Source organism: Aulonocara sp. 'chitande type north' Nkhata Bay, linkage group LG22, assembly GCF_057382095.1.
Source record: "Aulonocara sp. 'chitande type north' Nkhata Bay isolate Kocher_YH1m ecotype deep benthic linkage group LG22, A_spYH_male_GT1.1, whole genome shotgun sequence".
In the NCBI taxonomy this organism is placed as follows: Eukaryota; Metazoa; Chordata; class Actinopteri; order Cichliformes; family Cichlidae; genus Aulonocara; species Aulonocara sp. 'chitande type north' Nkhata Bay.
This window is the reverse complement of record NC_141364.1, coordinates 20,284,054-20,305,318: the sequence shown is the minus strand read 5'-3', so window position 1 is coordinate 20,305,318 and position 21,265 is coordinate 20,284,054. Positions and strand designations below refer to the sequence as shown.

The window sequence follows — 21,265 nt, the reverse complement described above, 5'->3', positions numbered from 1 at the left end:
GGACTGAGAAGGTGCTTACCAAGAAAGAAGCCCCTGCTCCAAAATCTTCAAGCTCAACTTAAATTTCCAACTGCCCACATGGACAAACCAAATACCTTCAGAAGAAAGGTTTGATGGTTAAGATGGTCAATGGACAAGATGAAGTTTAAGCTATTTGGTAAAGTTGTAAAGAGTAAAGTTGAGGCTCTCAAACCAAACAACACTGTACTTGTACCAGCGGTTACGGATGATGGTGGCAGCGTCGTGCTTCGGGCTGTTTGTTGCCAGTGGTACCATCAAATTCTTCAACTTCACCTCAAATCAACAGCTAAACGGTTGAAACGTGGACAATATTGGATGTCTCAACAGGAAAAATCATATCAAACACATAACGGTTTTTGGAATGGATAAAGCTATAATAAATATAGGAAAATATGGGTGAATATATAAAACAAATTGTGAGATAATTCTTTTTAATTCAATTCAGTTTTATTTATATTGTGCAACATTGAAACAACAGTTGCCTCAAGGTGTTTATCTTCCACAGGACACAAATTATAGGTGCTCTGACACACCTGACCCATTGCATTACAACCAGTCACTAACAGAGTAACCCTTATTTGGAATTTAATGTGGTGTAAATTCAGGTTTTAAACTGCAACTTGATTGTTTTCCTCTAATACATCATCACAGTATACACACCCAGTTTACGATAAAAGCTCTTCTTCGATGTAAAATTTTATTGCACGTATAAGTAATTAAGGCTTACAGTGATGTACTCAAAGAAGTTAACCTGTTGGATCAGACTCGGGTCAAAGGGTTGCATTTTGGGATTCATTGGTAAAAACAAAACAAAACACAGCTTTATGGTACAACTGTAAAATAAAGAATAGCCTGTCAGACAGTTGTTTTGCATTCAGAAATAGTTGGAACATATATACGTCCTTTGTGACACAGTACAGTCTATATGAGTTGAAAATAGTTGTTATTATTTGGCCTCTAACTTGGTTAAAACAACAAGCCCTTCTTCTTCTCAGTATTTGGATACAAGAAAATGCTGTTTTAAACATAAATACAGTTTCTATTTCAGAGTTGGCTGTACCCTTTAGCTGCAGATTTCTTCATGTCCACTAGAGGGAGTTGTCATGTGAAGAACTGTGTATGCCTGAAATCCCAGGAAAAACAGGAAACTTCACTAGCTGCTTCCCCCTCTTTGGATAATGTGTGCGCAGCTTCATCCAGCAGTGTGTGAGTCTCAGTGTCGTGTGTTTACCCAGCTGAGTGTGTAGGAGCTGTGAGCATTTGCTACTGTCTGTTTAAGGACACTGTGACCCTCTCCTGCAGAGCTGTGAACCAGCTTGAGTCCACAAGCTTGAAGACCTTGAAGGACACTGAACCAATAGCGGAGCACTTCCTCATCCCTTCCGCCCACCTCAAACCCTGCCCACTGCAGGTGCACCTTAGCAACAAGATGGTGGACATTCTGTAGAGTTCCTGCCTCGATCCAATTCTGAAAAACGCGCCACTCGCCGCTTAGCAGGTCAGCATACAGGAAGTGAACCTAAGGAGAAGAAAGAACAGAGGAAAGTACGGCTCTGGTCTAGCACCTCCCCACCCTCCCAAGCACATAGGAAGCCTAAGTTAGCAAAACACCAGATACAGAACAAAGCAGGCTTTTAGCAACAACAGAAAAGACACTGATTAAGTCAGGAACAGAATTTCCTGTCAGCATGCAAAAGCACTGTAAAAAAAAACGGCTTTATCAGCTGATCTGAATTGGGATGGTACTGAAATCAGCTCAGCTTTACTAAGAACAATTCCCAGCACCGTCTATATGTTTAATGATAGTTTATTAGGATATATTCATGCTATGAGGGGGGCTGTGGCTCAGCAGATAGAACAGGTCTTCTGCCAATCCCTGCATCCCCTAGTCTGTATGTCAAACTGAACCCAGAGTTTCGCCCAATGCATCCGTTGGAGTGTGAACATATATGTGAATGGGTGACCAGGCTTGTAATGAGAAAGTGTTCTGAATGTTCAAAATATCAGTTCATTTACCATATTACTACTTTCCATAGTGGCCCTGCTGCTTTGTAATCATACAATCATATACAGTCAAATATTGATTAATAGAATTATTAGCTGCAGTTCTTGGAGAAATCGCTTGCAGCTCACTTGCAACTGTTGAGTCTGTTGCCCTCCCCGTTTAGCATGCAGCAGAAATTAGTACTAGGAATTTTAGCCCACTCTTCTTTGAAGAGTAGTTTTAATTCAGTCACATTGGAGGGGTTTGTAGTTCTTAAGATGCTGTTCCGGGTTCTTTTGTGACCTCCTGGATGAGTCGTTGATGCGCTCTTGGGGTAATTTTGGTAGACCGGCCAATCCTAGGAAGGTTCACCACTGCTCCAAGTTTTCTCCATTTGTGAATAATGACTCTCATCATGGTTCACTGGAGACCCAAAACTTTAGAAATGGCTTTGATATGCGTCAATGACTTTGTTTCACAGTTGCTTCCTTAGATTGTGAAGTGAACGTGTCATGTTCACTTCACTTTGTTAGACAGGCCGTATTTAAGTGATTTTTTTGATTCAACGGGTCTGAGTGTAATCAGAACTGAGTGTGACGAGTAAAATTGAACTCAGCTTTCACAAAAAATCTGGTTAATCACAGTAGATTTAATTAACAGCACTGTCGGTCATAAATGTCGGAACAACTGAGCCACACAGGTTTAAAAGCTGGCAATGGCAGCCACTTGTGTAGTCTGCGTCATGGGCTCTACATACTTGAACCAAATTTGGATCAAACTGGAGGCAATCAGGCACTGAAGCAGTCAGAATTGATTTGCTTGTCCAATCAGAGGGAAACAATACATGAAACCTCTAATTAAACACATGAGCAGTGTCCTGAGTTGTCCAAACATCTTGTGCACCACGTTTGGTTATTTTTGGATGAAATCTGAATAACAGAAAGTCAAAAGTGTTAACAAATGCAACAAATGTGCACGGTCTGTATCAATCTCCTCTGCGTCATCCACTGAATCCAGACAGCTGTGTTCGAATTTTCCTTGTCCATCTAACAGCGAGAAAGTTTAGCCCCCCCCCGCAAAATTTAACCCACTCATTTGATCATTTCTCCACCTATGGTGGCGCTATTGCTTACATGAAGCTATTGTATATTTTAATTCCATGCTGTGGCACTAAGTAGTTATAGATGAACGTATTGGACTGCTTGCTATTCTGTCACCCCGCATATAATCAAACTCCAGGTATGCAGTTCCCTCTTGTGGCTGCAGGAAGCAATTGGGTGATTCATTCACTTAAACTGTTGCCATGGTAGCCAGAGATGGCGCAGAGCCCTGTTGCTATGGGAACATCTGAGTAAAAGAGCTTTCAGGGTATGTTGGGGTGAAAAGACTCTAAGGTATGTTTGTTTGGCACTGTTTCTCTACATTTCAGTGTGTGTGCATGCGTGCGTGTCTTACTGTGTGATGTCCCAGAGCTGCCATGATGTCTGCCAGTGTCTGAGAAACACCACCCGGGTTTCCTCTCCTCTTGTGCGCGCGCTTCTTTGGAGCTCGCCACTCAAGCCACATCTTGTGCTGGCTGACCACGCCTCCATTGCCATGGTTACTAGCCAAACTGTTGCCAAGGTGACCACCAGATGCATTAGAGTTGCTGGGATCAAAACAGTGTATTTCACATCCCAGCCCCGACACAGTCTTCAGAAAGTCTGCATCTCCCCCATCCATGCTACAGAGACAAAGACAGACATACAAAGACAGGAAGGAAGGCAAAGGCCGTTTGAACATTATTGCATGCATGATTAAATATGCATTGCATTGTTTATTCCAACTGAACCGGTGATAAGAATGCATAGCAGCATGTGCATTGACATAAGGCTCAGACAAGTGGCACACCTGAAGGAATATGCGACACACGTTTTGTGTGTAGCTGGAAGGAGCCAGTCCTCAGCACACAGCAGCCAATGGGCTGGCGCTGCAGGGCTCTGTGCTGGCTGAGCCTGCCCTGGAGATAAAACCTTGGAGCAGTTCATCTGGGGACAGACAAGAGGAAAGAGTCACATAAGACGGGCTGGATGGAGGTCTGGAAACAGCGCGACACAGAATTAGCATTCAAATGAGAAGAGGGGAAGCTAAGGAAGGAGAAGTTGTTCAGAAAAGTGGCCAGAATTGTGTAATTTGTGAGAACATTGCAGAGTCATGGCTCGAAATAACTTTGAATAAAACAGAATTGTTTAACGATAAACTCATAATTTGATAGCGGCTGTTTAAAAAGGCCACACGTGAGATGCTTTAATTTGTTGCCCTGAATAATTAACGGGGACTGTTTCTGCTTTTGTCTTGTTTTCTGTCACATATGCTGCTCCTGCTTTGTGCTCACATTAAGCACGGTGAAAGTTTCAAGTCATGCAGTCAGGGAAAGTTTAAGGTTTCAAACAGCTCTGTTGTAATGTCACCGACTGGCTATCCTTATACAGTCATCTCAAACACTGATGCCCCACCCACCTGCAATTCAAAACACTTTGTGAGGGGCAGCCAATCACAAGAAAGCTGGCTCTAAGTGAGACACAGAAGGTGAACTAACATGCTTCCCTGAGGTATAGTATGAAATACATAAGAATTCATTTAAGTCTGAGAATAAAAACATGGAGCATTATCAAGCCCCTTTAAATAATACCAAACTAAATCAGCACACTAGGAGCAGTTTTTTAAATTCTTCCATATATAACTTTCCTTCCCAGTTCTCCAGCACTTGGTGTTGCGTAAGTTTTGTCTCTTGTTTGGGAGTTTCCTGTCTGGAACAAAAAGTCCTTACTGGCTCCAGATATGGTAGATTTCTGCTGGCAGCATATTGACAGTGCCTGACTGATCATATTACTGCTATGTTAACCCCCCACACTCGACTGCAGTCAAAGAAGTGTAGTAGTCAAAAAAGTGAAGTTGCTTTTCTTTATTGATTTCTGTTAAGGCTTGGCAAGGTCTAACTCCTGGCTACAAAAATGTGAAGCCCCCACTGAGCTGGAGTGCAGCCTTCAGGGAGTGCGTTATTTATTGGACCAGTGGTTTCCAACCTAAGGGCTGGGACCTCTCCAAGGGGTCAGAAGATAACCCTGGGGGGGGGGGGGGGGGGGGGGGGGTGTCATGAGACCAGATTTTTAAACAGACAGGAAAGATGAAGAAAGCCGTCTGCAAATAAAAACCTGATTTTTCTTCCTTGACTTTTCTCGTGAAATATAGCAGACACTTTTTAAAGGGTCACAAGCCAAAAGTTTGTGCATTCGACATTCGATGTGTATTACTGCACATACAAGTCCTTTATAACTTCAAGTTGTATTCATCCTGTTATTTCTCATTGCTTATCTGTAATCTTGTGAAATGTGTGTTATGCTGTAGGCTTACTATAGTCTCATTGTTCTACAGTCCCGTAAACGGTTAAAAAATTACCAGACTTCAGGTTGCGTTACATAAAGTAAATGATGTTAGGGAGTTTTGAAATCACTCTCAGACATTTCAAACCCTCTGATTATTTTTGCTCTTTCAGTTTCGGATAACTTTGTGAAGGAAACATTTTTCACTGCAGCATTTTGGATGGTGCTCTGCGCAGCCTACCTGTGGCCTTGTGATATATGAGATGATTCGATTGAGCTCTGCTGTGAAAGATGGCTCGCCTGCTGCCCACAGCTGCACTTCCAATGCTCTGGGTCCCACCTGGGAACATGCATGACATGTATATTTATATATACTCCAGCGCAAGGAATACCAACACATCCAAGAGAATTCTGAATGTGGTTAAATAATGTATAGGAATAGCAGTAAAGTGTGCGAGTGCCCAGGTAGGAGTGCAGAGGAGCCAGGTCACAGGCACTGACCTCCGTCCTGCTGGTATTTGCCTAAGGCGGTGTAACATACAAACACACGTTTGCACACACAACCCCACCATCACCATCAATCTGCACCCCACCTAACTCAGAATGAACCTTTTGGTCACCATGGCAACCTCTGTGGGGAGCGTGTGTGTGTGTGGGGGGGGGGGGAGGTGATGATTCACTAGAATGAGTCAGAGTTTAGCCTTGGGCAGATAAAGAGACAGTGAGAGAAGAGCAGAGTGAAAGCGAGAGGGCGAGAGGAGTGAGAGGTGAAGAGGGGACAGATGCACCTACACACAAACACAGATGGAGGCTGTAGCACTCTGCAGCTGAAGGGCAAAGACAGAAAGACGGGAACAGCTGTCATCTCTCTCTGATGTGGGGTCAGCGCTGAGCTGCGCCCCCTGCCCTCACCTGTCCCATCATGCCTGTAATCATGCAGGGAGTCGTGCACAAACTGGCCCAGCATAATAAATGAACTGGATGAGGACGCCACAGCAGCAGCAGCAGGGTGGCAGTCCTGTTGAATCCCAGTGATCCCAGTATCTGTCTCCCACTTAGTTCATTTTTTAAATTATTTCTAAACTTCATTCATAAATTTAATATATTGGTAATTTAAGTTAAAATTAAAAATGCAAGTCATCCCAAAACATTTACACGTGTACTATAATAAAACATTCCACGCATAAACTTATTTCCCTACTTCTTTACGAACCTGGCGCGAGTGCATCTCGTTCTCGTCCTCGTACGCTCTTGCCCCCTCCCCCCTCCTCTGCCCGTCGTCCACCTCTGCCTCCTCCTCAGCCACACCGGGCGTCCCCCGATGCCGTGAGCTCCGCTTCGGTTGAATGCTGATAACGGAAAAGGCGACCCCTCCGTCCCGCTCCTCTAACCCCATCCACACCCGCGCGACTCCAGGTAAAAGTGACCCGACGACAAGGAGCTGGAGCGCGAGGAGAAACGGTGGGATTAAGAGGAGTAGTACTCCCGAGCGGAGGGAGACACCGCAGCGGCCCCTCCACGGCGCACAGGTCCGCATACCTCCACTTCCGCGACGGCTCCGGCGAACATCTCCGGCGCTATGCCCTGTGATTTAACTTTTTTTTTTTTTTTACCCTTTTTTTCGGTTTTCCTGGAGGGCAGAGGAAAGTCCCAGCTGAGAACTCCCCTCCTCCACTTTCCTCCGCGACCTCCTCCTTCTCGTTATCCCCAGGGGAAAGTTGCTGATGACGAAGCGCATTCCTCGGTCAGCGGTGGCCTTATTGACACAGTGACCCCCGCTTTATTTAACCTATAAGTAACTAGGTTATAATTAACAGGCATGTAGGATTAAAGAAAAACACCATTTCGTTTTTATAATGGGCAAACAGGCCACCTCTACCGTAAAAATAAATGCTTTATTTATCAAAAAGATGACCAACTACTGATATTCTTCCACCATACCAGTGTGAGTCATATAAATTTATTATTAGGGTATTAAAAAATATTGAATAAATAAATAAAACTCCAGGCTGTCATATTTAAGATGCACAATCACTGCCTGTGGTCTGTACTTTTATTGAAGTTTGGAAAGTTTATACTAGAACTCTAAATGCTCATTTTGCTCCACATTAATGTCCTAGGCTACTTGGCATCAGAAATCTTCATATTCTATACATCTATTTATCACAAACCATACTTATCGATGTGTTAACCCAGTTTTAAGTAATTTTAGGTTCTTTCTTGTATGCTGGAGTATAAATACAAAATGAATGGCATCTGAGTAAAATGATGCAATTATATAAATGTGTTTCCATGATATAGTTTAGGACATTTTCATTAATAAACCCCTAAAATGTCCACAAATATGCTAAATAATAGAAATGGATGGCTTCTAGTGTTACCTCTGCTTAACTTGAGAAATTATTGTACCGATAATGACAGATTATTGTTATTAGATTTGCTTCTGGTGTGGGATGAAATTGGCTGCGATTTTCCCTAAATTAAACACACACAAAAACGAAGCAGTTGCATATAAATGAAATTGCAGTGTTTTATAGAAATGCCACACAAAAGAAAAGTCTGAAAGAGAGCTGTCGCTCTGCACCATCCCCCTCTCGGTCTGTCATGTAATGTTGTTGACAGTTCGTGCACCCTTCCACCATACAGTGGAATGTCACAGCAAACACATTTCCTCCGGCCATGTCTGAGTCTATTTAGTCAGTCTGTTGACAAACTGTACACAAAATGCAGCCAGTAAACTTAGCCCATCTGCTTTCTTTCTCTCTAATTCTCTGTCTGGCATGCACATGCATATACACAAGCTGCAGATGTACAGTATTTGCCGTATAGTAGCAAGTTTCCCTGCGAGGGCATGAAATAGGCATGGGTTCCTTTCCTGTCAGCTCTCTCCTGTACCAGCAGTCTTTGGTTGCTTGCTTTAAAACATTTCCTTATTTGGATGAATTGTGAAACTACAATTTTGCGCATTTTTTTTGTTTTGTTTTAATGGCTTTAAGAACCAGTTCAACACCTTTTTCTGATTTCCTCAGTCTGGTTTCTTTCTTTTCCCTCCAACGTATCCTCCCCTGCTCTCTCCCCACCATCTATTCCTCTCCTCCCCTCCCTTTCACTCCCTGTCGAATTGTGTCCTTGAGTGAACTCGCTCGCTCGCACACTCGCTCACAGTCCCAGACAGCCTGGGCAAAGCCCAATACTCAGGGAGGCTCTAAAACACAGCCACACACAAACACACTCACACCTCCCCCCTTAATCCGGCAAAGAAGCTCAATGCTATAGACGAGATTACCAATGGCAAGAACAGAATGTGTATTTAAATATTTTGCACCTCAGATACATACATGATATGTAACAGACAGATATACAATTTATTTATTTTTTTTCATCACAAAAACCACCAAACAACACAAGACCACAGAAAAAAGAAGGGAGAGAGTGAAAGAAAGAATTAGGCCCCGCCAAGACTTTGGTGTCTGGGAAGCTTCACTCCTTTTGACCCCACAGGCACACACACGCACACGCCCATACACGCACATGTAGGCACACGTACACACAAAAACATGCATGTCACACGAACGCAGCCGCTCCGTCTCAAACTCACACAGAGAAAACAAGAGTCTCTTTGGGGCCGTTGTGTAATTTCAATGTCTCTTTCCCTTGTAGTTAAAACAGCAAAACACAGGATGTTAAGTCTCCATGCTGCAGTATCCCCAACCCCCCACCCCTCCCTCCCACCCACCCCACAGAGCAGAGAAACCATGGCAGAACGCAGAGGAGGGCAAGTTGATGATGGGCCTTCACAGCGAAAGAGAGGCCCCCTGGCTTGGAGCTGGAGTCATATGTACAGATGCTGGTATTTCAAGAGCAGAAACTGATTGAGTCCACTTTTTCTCTTATGGGACACAACACAAGGAGTGCACAGAGAGGGACATTTGCTAGGCTTATGGCATTTCAGAAGTTGATTCGGGCTCAGATGCGGTTCGAGTTTGGGCACAAGACAGAAATGCAGAGCTGAGAGCAGAACACAGTTGCTGGTTTAGCAGAGGAGGAGAGAAAACAGGGGAAATAAACACAGAGAGAAAGAGCGAGTAGTGTGATCTTAGTTTGCCCACATTGCAGATACAGGGAAAAAATAAAATAAATAACGCAAAGATTTGGTGAGTTAGACTTCTAAGGGAAACAGAGTCCTCCATGTATCACAGCAGGACTCCAAGGGATGAGGAGATAGGTTTGTCTTTGTCCGTCAGCGTCTGGTATTCATCTGTCAGCTCCTCCTGGCCGTTCCCTCATTCCAGCGTGTGAGTGCACACACGTACGACTTCATGTGGTCATGTTTAGGTAGTGAACAAATCCGCGCAAGCGTGTCTCGCGTTTGCGCGTGCGTGTGCATTTGTGTATGTGCATGCTCGAGTACGTGAGTTGATCTTGATTGTCAGTGCTGGAGAATTAAAGCTTTAACTGTCCAAAAGCTGGCAGCTAAATTCTCACCCTTCATTTCGCAGTCCCTCACAAAGAAGTCCCCTTAAAAAAAGGAAAAGAAAGAAAAGAAAAAGAAAAAATGTTTGCAAATCTGTAAAAGCTTGAATCGAATGCACCTGAAAGGAAAACGGAGAGAGGGAGAGACAACAAGAGATCAGAAGAGACAATAAAAGTAATATGAGACACTTTCTATTAAAAAAACAAAGATTTTTAGGATATTTTAGTCAGAGCGATGTGTCCATTTTGATGAAAATTGCACTTTTGCATTTCAGCCTAAAGATAAATATATGGGGTTTAACAAGCTAGAGAGGTTTTGAAATACAAACTGCAGCAAAACACATTCAAATTCACCTGTAACCTCCATTAAATTGGCAAAAAGAATGTGCAAATGTGGTTCTAGAGAGTGTGCAGAGCAGGGCTCAAACATGCAACTTTGAACCCATGTCTTTAGCATTGTTTGGTTTGGTTTGAGACCATCCTACACCCTTTTTAAAGTATTTTGTATCTTAGATCTAAAAAAAAGAAAAGAAACAATTTTATTATTGATGTCCTTTCCCCCCATTAGCTCAAAAACAGATTAAAGGTAGCGTCTTTTACTGTAAAAGTTGCTTGGCACAAAATTGCTCATGCACACAGATATAAGCTTCGCACGACGAGGCTTAAATTGTTTTTGATGGGTTATTACTAAAAGGTGACCTGTTCCATTTATCATTCGACAAAAATACTGTTGTTAGTGTTGCTCTGCAAATAAGTGCTATCAGCACACATCGTCTTTTAAGCTGCCTTTACTGTTGGTGTTCTAGATACACTGAAGATATGAATTGGCCTTTTATGATCATGTTTATGGGGTAAGTCTAATAATAACAAAACAGTAATAAAAAAAAAGATTTTGCTTCTACATCCAGTTGAATATTATGTAACATTCATTGCTTAACAGTTTATGGATCTATTTATGCATTTCCACCCTTTTCCATACCTACGTTGTCCTCGACAGTCACTCACCTGCCGTTACAGGCTTGTGACGCTGAAGCTGTCATCACCGGCTGGGTCCAGGAGCTGGCACAGCACCCCGCCACCCTGAGCCGCCTGGGAGGGGTAGCGGTGTCCCATGCCTTGGTAGGATTGCTGGGGCACAGAGTAGCCACTAGTGTCCTCCTGATGGGGCGAGGAGTCCAGGGGAGGTTTGGGGTACGGGGAGTGAGGCAAGGGCCCCTGCCGATGGCCCGTGCTCATGGCGTGGGAGGTCATATCCCGCTTGTGTGGGGTAATGGCGGCGGGAGGGCTGCGCTCCTCATAAAGCATAGGTGTTGCATGGCAATGGAGGCCGGGGCTGGGGTTGGAGTGTGTATGCGAAGGGAGGTGGGTGTTGAGGTTGGTGTGTGCATTGAGGTGGGGTTGATTGTTGGAGTGCGAGAGAGGGCTGCTCTGTAGGTGCGATGTTGGATGCGTGTTTGTGTGTGAGCTCAGGTGGGGCTGTGTGCTGGGATGATGTGCGTCGTGCGGAGTTGGAGTCAGATGTGTGTGCGTGTTTGCATTTGGGCTAGAGAGCGAATTAGCCGGTGTGCTCCCATGTGGACTTGCGTGCGGGTTGCTGTGTGCGTGCACAGCTGTATTTGAGTGAGCGTGTGGGCTTGGGCTGCCGCTGTGCGATGTCTGTCCGTACCAGTAGGGGGAGCTGCAGTAGCTGGGCGAGTCGTACTGCGAAAACTGGGGGTCTTTCAGAGGGGGGCGGTGCGAGGGACTGAGTGCAGTGCCGCAGTGGGGTGTTAGCCGTGGTGAGGGGGAGCAAGAGGGGGAGAAGGTCCTGGAGGGGACAAGGTGGTAGGACTGGTGTGGAGGAGGGGTGGGCTTGGGTGGATAAGGGGGAGAGGAAACACTGGGTGAGAGGGAAGAGGAGGATTCTCCAGGGTATAAGGCCGGATATCGCTCCTCAGAGGATGGTGTGGAGGGGTGGGCAGAATAGGGGGAGGGGTACTCACAGGGGTCCTGGAGGTAGCTGGAAGGTGGCGCAGGATTAGGAGTGGCCAAAGGAGAAAGGCTGCTACTGTCTCCACTGTAATAATCCAGCCCTTCCTGAAACAGCCCGGACCCCTCTGGACCTACAGCAGACACCGCTGGTCCCACCGCTGACGTAGACGCAGCCTTGCCCCTCCCTTTGGATCCCGCTGGCCTCTCCCTCTGACAGGGAGACAGACCTCCTCTGCCTCCTCTCGACCCCCTGCCCCGTCCTCCGACCCCTCCGCGCTTAGGTCCAGGAGCAGGTGTTGGTGAGGGACTGGATGGGGAATCAGAGTGCAAAGCAGAAACTCCTTCTTTTTCTAAATGTGGCTCAGTCCGTTTCCTGCGACCACGGCCGGGTTTGTTGGTCCCCCCGCCCTGGAAGAGGACATTCTGGCTCCAGTTATAAGAAGGTCCCGAGGCACTCTCATGCCAGTCCATCATCAGCTTCTCCAGGCTGGACAGACTTGACTGGCCCCCTTCTCCACTAACAGAAACAACCTCATTCTGTTTGTACGTGCCACATGTGGAACTAGGGCCACTATTAGTGGCTGTGGAGCCAAGATGTGAAGAGTCAGAAGAAGATTCTGACAAACTTTCAGGGAAAGGTTGTCGCTTGGCCTTCTGGGGGGTGTAGTTTGAGATATCCAAGATGTCTTTGGACTCATTGGATCCATATTCACTATAGCCATGGTACTGAGGTCCAAAGCTGTCTGTTGACCAGCCACTGTAACCTTGTCTGAAAAAAATAAATAATAAGAATACCAACATGTATTATACAATAAATAAAAACACTTAAGCAGTATTTGTGCAAAAGAGTTTTCACTGCTCTTTGTTGCAGTTTCACAAATCAGTAACAGGAGAAATCTCAGTGGCAGGCTATGACAGTGCACTTGTAAGCTGGGTAAGGATGAGGAATATTTAGCCAAAATTTTAATTTTCACAAGGCGGGCATGGTGATATTGAAAATTGCATGCTGGAGTGAAACATTCATCCTGAGAAATATAATCATCAGACGTGATCGGGTTTTTCAGATATCTAAAAGCCTGATTTGCACCTTTTTTTTGTTTATTGTCAAATAAAATATTTAATTACCTACATTTACATTTAAGTTTCATTAAAACCAAGTCAAATGTTTGTGTGATAATTTAAGATTTACTTCCATTAGTTAATGTAGGATTTCTTTTAATGACACCTGAGTGGTAGAAGTGATTTACCTGAAGTTCCACTGATTGGGGTTGTATTGTTTGTAACCCTCTAGGGAGAAGGAGCTGAAGGGGCTACTTTTGGCCACAGACATGTATCCTCCTCCAGGTGACGTCGGCCCTGTTGAGTCCCCCCGCATTGCAGAGGAATGACTTGCACTTGGATATCCACCGTAGCCCCGCTTGGCTGTGGCTTGATAGCTAGAATAACCCATTGGACCGACAGGGTTGGCCTTGCCAATGTTGTTACCAGACCAGCTGCAGTCTGAGGATCTCTGTGGCACCACAGGAGAGGAGCAGGAGTAGCCAGAAGAGTAGTGGCCATAAGAGGCGGGATGGGGGGAGCTAGGAGAGTGTGAGAGAGATGGAGGAGTGGATTTAGGATAGGTAGAAGTGGTGGGGGATGTTTGGGCAAGGCTGGCATAGCTATATGGAGGCCTGCTTGAGGAGCCAGGTGTCTGGCCTGAACCCTCCGCCCCAGAACTTGCACCCTTAGTGCTCCACTTAGAGAATGCGGTAGACCAGTTGTGACTGGTAGCTGGGCTGGATGGCTCGTATCCAGGGGTAGATGAAGCTTTGCGGGGGTCAGACTGTGCGGAGGAGATGTCCAGCAGGTCCGAGGAATCATCAGAGTCGAGCAGTGATCGGAAATAACCAGCGAAGAGGCCTTGTGAGTCCTCCCCAGCTGGCCCAACCCCTCTGCTCCCACCTGGGCTGCTGTAGGCACCTCCCCGTCCAAGCTCACAGGAGGAGAAGCCCCCCCTTGGAGTTCCACAGAGCTGATACCCACCCAAGCCTTTCTGTTTATCCATAGGTCCCTCTTCACCCCAGCCACCTGCCCCATTGGGCCAGTCTTGCCCCATGGACACCCCACTCCCTTTGAATGCACCATTTTTTTTCATACGTCTCCTCCTGACTATTTTCTCACCCCCAGGCACTGTTCCTACTACACCGCCTCCTCTGCCCACCCCACCTCCACCCACACCCTTCCCTCTTTTCCTAGGTAATCCATGCTCAGACAGGGGGCTCAGTTTCCGCTTTTTTCCGATAGATTCAAAGAAGTCACTGAAGGTGCTCTTATTACACTCTCTGCCTCTGATCCCCCCTGCTGCTCCTCCTCCCCGTCCAACACCTCCTCCTCTGCCACCCCGTGGGCGTCTAAACCCAGTGAGCCGGTGGAGCAGGGTGGATATTCCAGGGTTTTCTGAGGGGGTATGAAAACTTTCTGGCTCACTAGGTGTCCAGCAACGAGGGGGGGAGCAGCGGCCAGTCACAGGAGGCTGGCGGTTTAAAAAGGCCAGTTTGGAGAGAACATCCCCATATTCGGTTTTCACATCATTCGTGTCATTAACATAGGATGGATAAGGATAAGGGAGTTTAGTCCGTCGCCGCCTTCGGGGCTTCTTGGGCTGGTCTCCATTACCACCAGGGTTCCCAGCATTTGGAGGCTCCCCCTGTATTCCTGGCAGGGGCTGTTTAGGCGGTCGTCCCCGCCTGCGTTTGAGGATAACAGGGAGCTCTCCGGGAGGGAACATCACCATCACACTCTTTCCGTTGTTTTTCATTCGGAGGAGCGCAGTTGGCTCTCGGGCTGCCTCTGAGCCCTCCACGTTGCCATCATTACTCTTTTCCGTCCCCGTGATCGTTTCCAGATTAGAAATTTTGTAGCTCTTCTGTCGCCGGCTAAGGCTGACTGGAATGCGTGCCACTTTGACAACAATCCTCCTCACCTGTAAAGCAGACACAAAGGTAAAACAGCTGCGACAGCAAATTGACTCAATGTTCATTAGTGAATAATATGACGTTATATGTAATGTCAAAAAGAAGTGGTGATGCAGCGATATGTGACTAAAAAATAAACTTACACCAACAAAACGCCCACGTCTGCCATTACTGGGAGGACATACCCTCAACTCCGCAACGGGTTCCTCCTTCATCGTTAGCAGAGATCCAGGGATTGTGGGCGTGTTCCCAAATGAGAGATGAGGAGTAGCGTGATCGTGGATAGCCTGGGCTGCCTGACGCTGTTTCATTACACTTTTAGGGCCTGCTTTATGAACAGGTTTCGTTGAGGGCCTGGACCTGGATTTAGGTCCAGGTCTATAGCCGAGTCTGGGACCAGGTTTAGGTATAGCTTTAGGAACAGGTTTAGGTACAGTTAGAGCAAGAGCAGTGTCTGTGTGACTGGTAACTGCAGGGAGAACAGCCTCCACAGATGAATGCTCTTCTTTATCACCAACTGCCACCTCCTCCTCTTTTACCCTCCAGATCTTTTCCTCTAATACTTCCTCATCCTCCTCTCCTCCCTTTTCCCTCCCTGCTTTTTTTTCCCCATCCTCAATGCTTCTGCGGAGGCGTGAGGATTTGCGCAGGTGACAGGGAAAGCGGGGACGTCCAGAGCTACGGAGTGCATACTTTTTTTCTGTCTCTATGGGAAGTGGGGAGGAGTCAGTGTTTGAGTTTGGACCAGCAGGGACTGGACAAAATGTTGAGGGCACGTCTGTCTCTGCAGTTCGGACCGGGGCTGCCAGCTGATTGGTGGAGGCAGGATGATTGCCTAGCGCCAAAGACAAGGGCTGCGGTGAGTGTATGGCCTCTGGTGTAAGAGATTTGGAGAGTTCTGGCCCTACAGAAGCTGCGTGTGAGTTCACATCCGTGAGTCCACAGTTCTCCATATTTGCATGAGAAAAAGCCTGTGCATGCACATCTGGGTCTATGTGTGTTTGCATGTTTCGAAACGTCTCTGCAAACGTATGTGTCTCAGCAGTCGTGTGAGTCTCTGTCTGCCGCCGCCGGCAACTGCTGTGCCCCAGCCTCCTCTGAAGATGGAGGCCGTTGGCCAGGGCAGACGGAGAGGAGGAGGGAATGTGGTCGGATGTTACCAGTGTCAGTCCATCATGAGAAGGATCCTGGAACCCCCCCTGGAGCGTGAGCTCCCTGGTCCAGAACTCCGCTCCTTCGAGCGCTTCAAGCTCCTCGAGCCCCGGCACACACCCCTTTTCTTCAGCCCGAGCCTCACCACAGCCCACTGGAGCCCCAGTTTGGCCTGAATGCAGGTGATCTGATAAGCTACTCATTCAGGACACAGTTTTGCTGGCACTGAGGCAGGGAAAAGATGGATGTTTTCAGATTTATGTAAATGGGTATTTCTTCTTTGTAGCTGTCGTCCTCTAACAGCTGGCAAGAAGACTCAAAAACCTAAAGACAGATACGAAAACAATATTACCAACTGAAAAGTAAGCCCATAAATATGTTAAAACCTCCTCCTTGAATTTAAGACATTTAATCCAAACCCCATGAGTCTCCCCACCCCCAAAAATGGCTTTTGCTAAGCATAAATTATGGAACACGTAGAAAAATTTGCAGAGATGTAATTGCGATTGTGAAATCGAATCGTCAACATTTTTGGCAATGGGCCATAAACCTAATCCATGATGCACTCTCCTCTATTAACTGTGCCACCCACACAGCAGCATTACAACATTAGATTACATTTACCATTCATATCCTGTTCAATTTGTTGCTTTTACCAAACGATCATGGCACTGATTCTGATTTTGATTCTGAGTTGAGCCTCACTCTGTCTGCCTGACTGGCTCTGTTCTGCAGGGGATCATTGGGTCATCAATACTGCAGTGGAGAGCTCACATACTTCTCCCTCTCCCCTCTGCTCCTGTCTTTTGCCCATGGTTGCTGGAGTGAGAGAAAGAAAGATAGAGATACAGACAGGGGGAAGGGACAAAGAGTTGAAGAAGGTGGAGGAAAATGCGGAGTGGGGGGAAATGAAAGGAGAAAAAAGAAAGGAGGAGGGTGGAGCAGAAAGAACAAGAGAAAAAGAGATTAGTACATGATGTCACAGCATGCATCAGGCCAGACTAGAATCAGTATTTTGGTGCGGGCTGCACTATCTCATGCAATTATTTTGGAGGATGACTTGCAGTATAAATTTTTAAAGTCTAATTGTAGTTAGTGTTTCATTCTGATGTGTTCCAGCATAGTGTGGGTACAAGCGTATGCTGGTATAAATACTCAGAGGATCATCAATACGCGACAGTAATGTTTTTGCCGCATGTGCGATATTTGAGTGAGAGGACGTATATGTTGTTGAAAAATGCAAAGAAATTCAACTGTTGAATCATGTCGCACAGCAGACATGGGTGCGTGCGCCCACACACACATACACACACACTGTCACTGCTCGTGCCACGTTTCACCAAAACTATTCCAAATGCATTACAAAGCTCTAGACTCTGAGGGTGCAACAAGAATGAGAATGTGTGAATAATCACATCCACCAGGGGGAAGCAGAGAGGTGGTGAATGGAGAGGTGTTAAGAGGATGGAGAGATGAAGGTGACAGAAAGACAGGAGCGATGGAGGGATTATAGAAACCCAAAGCATGGGGAGAAGTGCAGGCAGAAGTGCTGTGAAATCTCAGCCCCGTGTGGTGTGAGACTCACATGTGACTGCATCCAATCACAAGTAAACGCAACATTTGCAAACTTAATTTATACATACGCACACGGCTGACTCCCAACACTGTACCGCACGGTCTACATTCAACACAATTATGTCCATCGTCAGATCTCCCTACCTCCCTCTCCAACATATGGCTCTGATTAGGAGGGAGGGTGAAGGACAGGGAGAGAGAGAGAAAGGCGGGGATGGAGAAAGGGGGAGTGTGAGACATGAGAGAATGGGAGAGTGAATGGGTGAGAACATATGAAAAGAGTGAGAGAAAAAAGAAGAAGAAGAACAGGAAGGTGAAAGATATGATTAAGTCGGTAGCGGGGCAGAGACAGGCAGACAGATTTTTGGCAAAATGAGGGAGCAAAAGTTGGTGAAGAGGAGGCGAGAGGAAGACAAAAGAGTAGAGGGAGTAGAGGAGAAGAAGTGGGAGAGTTTCGCTGTAGCAGAGTTTTGCGGCTGCACACATGGAGCAGAGCAAACCTCGGTGCTCTGCTGCTCTGAGGAATGACACAACTAGGACAGACGAACATGGAGATGAACACAAACACGCTAAACATACTTTCTTTAACCCCCCTCTCACCCACACAGCCCCCCCATTCCCAGCGCTACCTCAGATTCCCCCACCCCTCCTCCACCTCTCCCACTTTCATTCTCACTTTCTCTCTCGTCTAATTAACAGCGCTCATTAATTAAGGCTTCATCTGACCAGTTTGTGAGAGAACAAGAAGAGCACATGCTTTAATTAAGCATTGCGTCACATGCGCTCGCTGCGCTCACGCACACACATGCGTGCACGCGCTGTCACTCAGAGGCGCACACGCACCAGCGACACATGCCAGCACGCAAACGCGCATGCAAAACATGCCCCCACAGCTCCATCCTCCCACACACTCGCACATCGATTTACACATAAAGACAGACATATCACGCACACATGTGAACCCATGCACGATCACACGCCAAACAAAGACAAACATGCAAATATCCCTCTACTGTGCTCTGCGGGGGGTTTTCTGACAGGGTTTTAGATGCCAGCCAATCAAATGCTCCCACTGTGATTCATTGTTTTAAGCAAACACTCCTGGCATCCATCAGCCGCCATTCCAATGTAATCACCGTCATACGTAGCGAATGCGTTTTGGTGCATTTTTTGCTGTGAATGGCTCTGGGGCTTTGGAACACACAGTCGCGTAGTATTGTCTCTGTGAAAACAGCCGAGGGTGCGCGCTGCTCCCACATGATGATCTGTTGAATCTGTTTCACAAAGAGCAGCTCTCGTATGAATGATACTGTTTGAACAGTTTTCATCTTGCACATTTTCTTTTTTTTTCTCGGAAAACTTTTAGGTCTAATTGTGCAAGCGCGGGGGAAAGGAAACAGAGGGAGCGACACAGAAAGAGAGAGACTCGAACCTCTCAATTTCCAGTTTGGGCCACTGGCCTGTTGGTGCGTAGTCTAAGAGGCGCAATGACTCTGTACATGGTAGCTGTAAAGCATATCTATTCTGTTCCCATCTATCTCACTGCCACAAAGGCTTGCAGACTCACAGGCCTGCCAGCAGAAACCCTCAATGAGGAACTAGAACCAGTGTGTATGGTTGTGTTTGTGCGCGCACGCACCAGTGTGCTCGTGTATAAGTGTGTCTTCCTGGGTGTGTTTGTAAAAGCACTCACTGAGCTCTAACGGGTGTGCAGTTGTTGCTAAGAGACAGGCAGCAGCACCGAAACAGCATGGGGGGGTGTAAGGGAGGGGGGGGGACATAGAGAAGAGAGTGAGTGAGAGAGAGAGAGAGAGAGAGAGGTGGTGAGGGGAGGAGGGGGCTCCACCGAGAGGTTTAGACAGATAAGAAGAAGAAGGGGGGATGAAACAGAGGGAGCAAGATGGAAAAAGTGTATGTGAGGCCAGCAGAGAAGCATGAGAGGTGGGGAGGGGGAAGTGGGTCAAGGGGTCCGCAGAGGCTGAGTGACACCGCGCAGCGGCTCGACTACACCGTCAGGCTCTCGTCGCTCCATCACCTCAACCCTGACGCAACCCCAACCTTCGGCTCCAACAAACATACACGCAACAATAAAATCCTTCCACGGAAATCATCGGTGAACGGAAACATGAGAAAAACACAGCAACAGTGTGTGTACTTTCTAAAAATGTAGCAGACACGCGTGCAGGCAGAGGTTTTGGGGTGTTTACCCCTTTTCCATAGGTGAATGCAAGGCTGATATTGCTCACATTTGGCTATTTGATCATAATTTTAAGTCTTTGTAGATGCGAGGCTTTATTGTTTGCTTGTTTGCGATTGGTTTGATATCCAGAATATAACGTTCGGTTATCCAACACTTCTCAATGAGACACTGTGACCAAGCAACTTGTTGAGTCGTTGACTGGCGCTGTCGCTCCAGCTTCACACATTACACATTACGTAGTGTCAGTACCATATAGGAGCATTACTTGATGTTGCACTTTAACACTTTGGCCCATAAATGCAACATTTGACGATCTACCCTGTATGATGAGTTTTGACACCTTAGTATATATCAGTGAAGACGTGGTTAGTAAGAAAAGCGAAGTCCACCCTCATAAATTCAGATCCAGTCATTTTGTTGGGCCTGAAATATGACAGAAACTGCTCAGTTCAGAAAAGACCTTCAAGGGTTACTCCTAGTAGGTTTTCAAGGGTTAAGGAAAGACAATACAGGTAAATCGATATGCCACACTTGATTACTTACATGAAGGTGTTTTTGTACGTACTGGAAGTTCTGCTGAGGTTTCAGGTTTACGTATGCAAATAAGGTATTATCTATCTAAATATGAACTAATCTGCCTACTTTTCCAGAAGGGAAAACTGAACACCAGATAAAGCCAGGATCACAATTCTTGTTACATTATAATATTTATCTGCAGAGTCAAAGGGAATGTCGTTTGGCACTTTATAAATTGGAAAATGCTGTTCACAACCAGAAAAGGAAAACATTTTTATGATTAAATCATACTATAAATCAACCTCTGAACAATATAGGGACAAATCTCTCTTCAGAATATAGACGGGAATAAAACTGAAGAGTCTGGTGTATGTAAAGTGGAGAGCTCCAGCTCAGAGTGTGAGAGACTCTAAAGCTACGAATTGTAAAAATGTCAACACATTTTTATTGGAAAGTAGTATTTACAGGCAAAAAGTTGGAGCATTAGTAGTAAGTCACCGTGACTTATCAGTCAATTCCTTGTAGTGAGACAATACAAGTTTATGAAATTTTATGTTAACTTATGTTAATGAGGTATTATCCTGTTAAATATGCGCTAATTTGCATAAATGCCCAGAAGAGAAAGTCTGGAAGAGTAAAAGTACTAAATGTGAGCAGTTTCTTTCCATTAGTCTGAAGGAAGACTTAACTTTGTTCATTCTGAGCTGCATTACAATACACAAGAATATCCTCATTTAACATGAGCTAAACCTAAACAGAACTTAGACATCAGCTTTAAAATAGCTGTCTGACATTTGGATAATAGGTATTTTTTCCCTTCCAAAAAAAGTTTTCAGTATTGAATCTTTATTAGTTTAGCCAATTTCTCAAAAGTTTTAATTTAACTCAATAAACAAAGAGTAAAACTCAAGTTATAAGGTCCTGTCTCAACTGCAGTGCACTGCAGCCCAACAGGCAAAAACAGTGAGCAGCTAAGCTTTAACCATATGCAAACTCTTCTGATCAGCAGACCTGGGTTGTCTGAGAGCTCGAGGCGCTGGTAAGTGTGCCAAAG

General features: G+C 45.9%; 2 protein-coding genes across 4 annotated transcripts in view; both read right to left on the bottom strand.

Annotated features, from left to right (window-relative positions):
- Positions 1-457: 457 nt before the first annotated feature.
- Positions 458-7,073, bottom strand: LOC147304101 (putative methyltransferase-like protein 24). Its single transcript, XM_086281041.1, has 5 exons — positions 6,581-7,073; positions 5,609-5,707; positions 3,896-4,032; positions 3,461-3,728; positions 458-1,540 (listed from the first exon to the last, which is right to left on the bottom strand). Exons 1-5 carry the CDS (start codon positions 6,902-6,904, stop codon positions 1,235-1,237), a joined length of 1,134 nt encoding a protein of 377 aa, XP_086137167.1. The 5' UTR covers positions 6,905-7,073; the 3' UTR covers positions 458-1,234.
- Positions 7,074-9,113: 2,040 nt separating this feature from the next.
- ahdc1 (AT hook, DNA binding motif, containing 1) overlaps positions 9,114-21,265 on the bottom strand; it is a 19,642-nt gene continuing 7,490 nt past the window's right edge. The window contains exons 2-6 of one of the 3 annotated variants that reach the window (XM_086280744.1): positions 16,545-16,739; positions 14,912-16,244; positions 13,059-14,776; positions 10,846-12,580; positions 9,114-9,959 (exon numbers count right to left, since the gene is read on the bottom strand). In XM_086280744.1, coding sequence (XP_086136870.1) covers positions 10,852-12,580; positions 13,059-14,776; positions 14,912-16,123 — 4,659 coding nt within the window. In that variant the 5' untranslated portion in view covers positions 16,124-16,244; positions 16,545-16,739 and the 3' untranslated portion in view covers positions 9,114-9,959; positions 10,846-10,851. The remainder of the gene's footprint in view (positions 9,960-10,845; positions 12,581-13,058; positions 14,777-14,911; positions 16,245-16,544; positions 16,740-21,265) is intronic. The other 2 variants (XM_086280745.1, XM_086280746.1) reach the window with 2 other exon arrangements.

What these genes read in the sequence shown, in the direction of transcription:
- LOC147304101 (XM_086281041.1), bottom strand. Translation starts at nt 6,904, where the DNA reads ATGCGGACCTGTGCGCCGTGGAGGGGCCGCTGCGGTGTCTCCCTCCGC. An exon ending in CATATATCACAAGGCCACAG is followed by an intron (nt 4,033 to 5,608) that starts GTAGGCTGCGCA and finishes GTCTGTCCCCAG; the next exon opens with ATGAACTGCTCCAAGGTTTT. An exon ending in TGTGTCGCATATTCCTTCAG is followed by an intron (nt 3,729 to 3,895) that starts GTGTGCCACTTG and finishes TTGTCTCTGTAG; the next exon opens with CATGGATGGGGGAGATGCAG.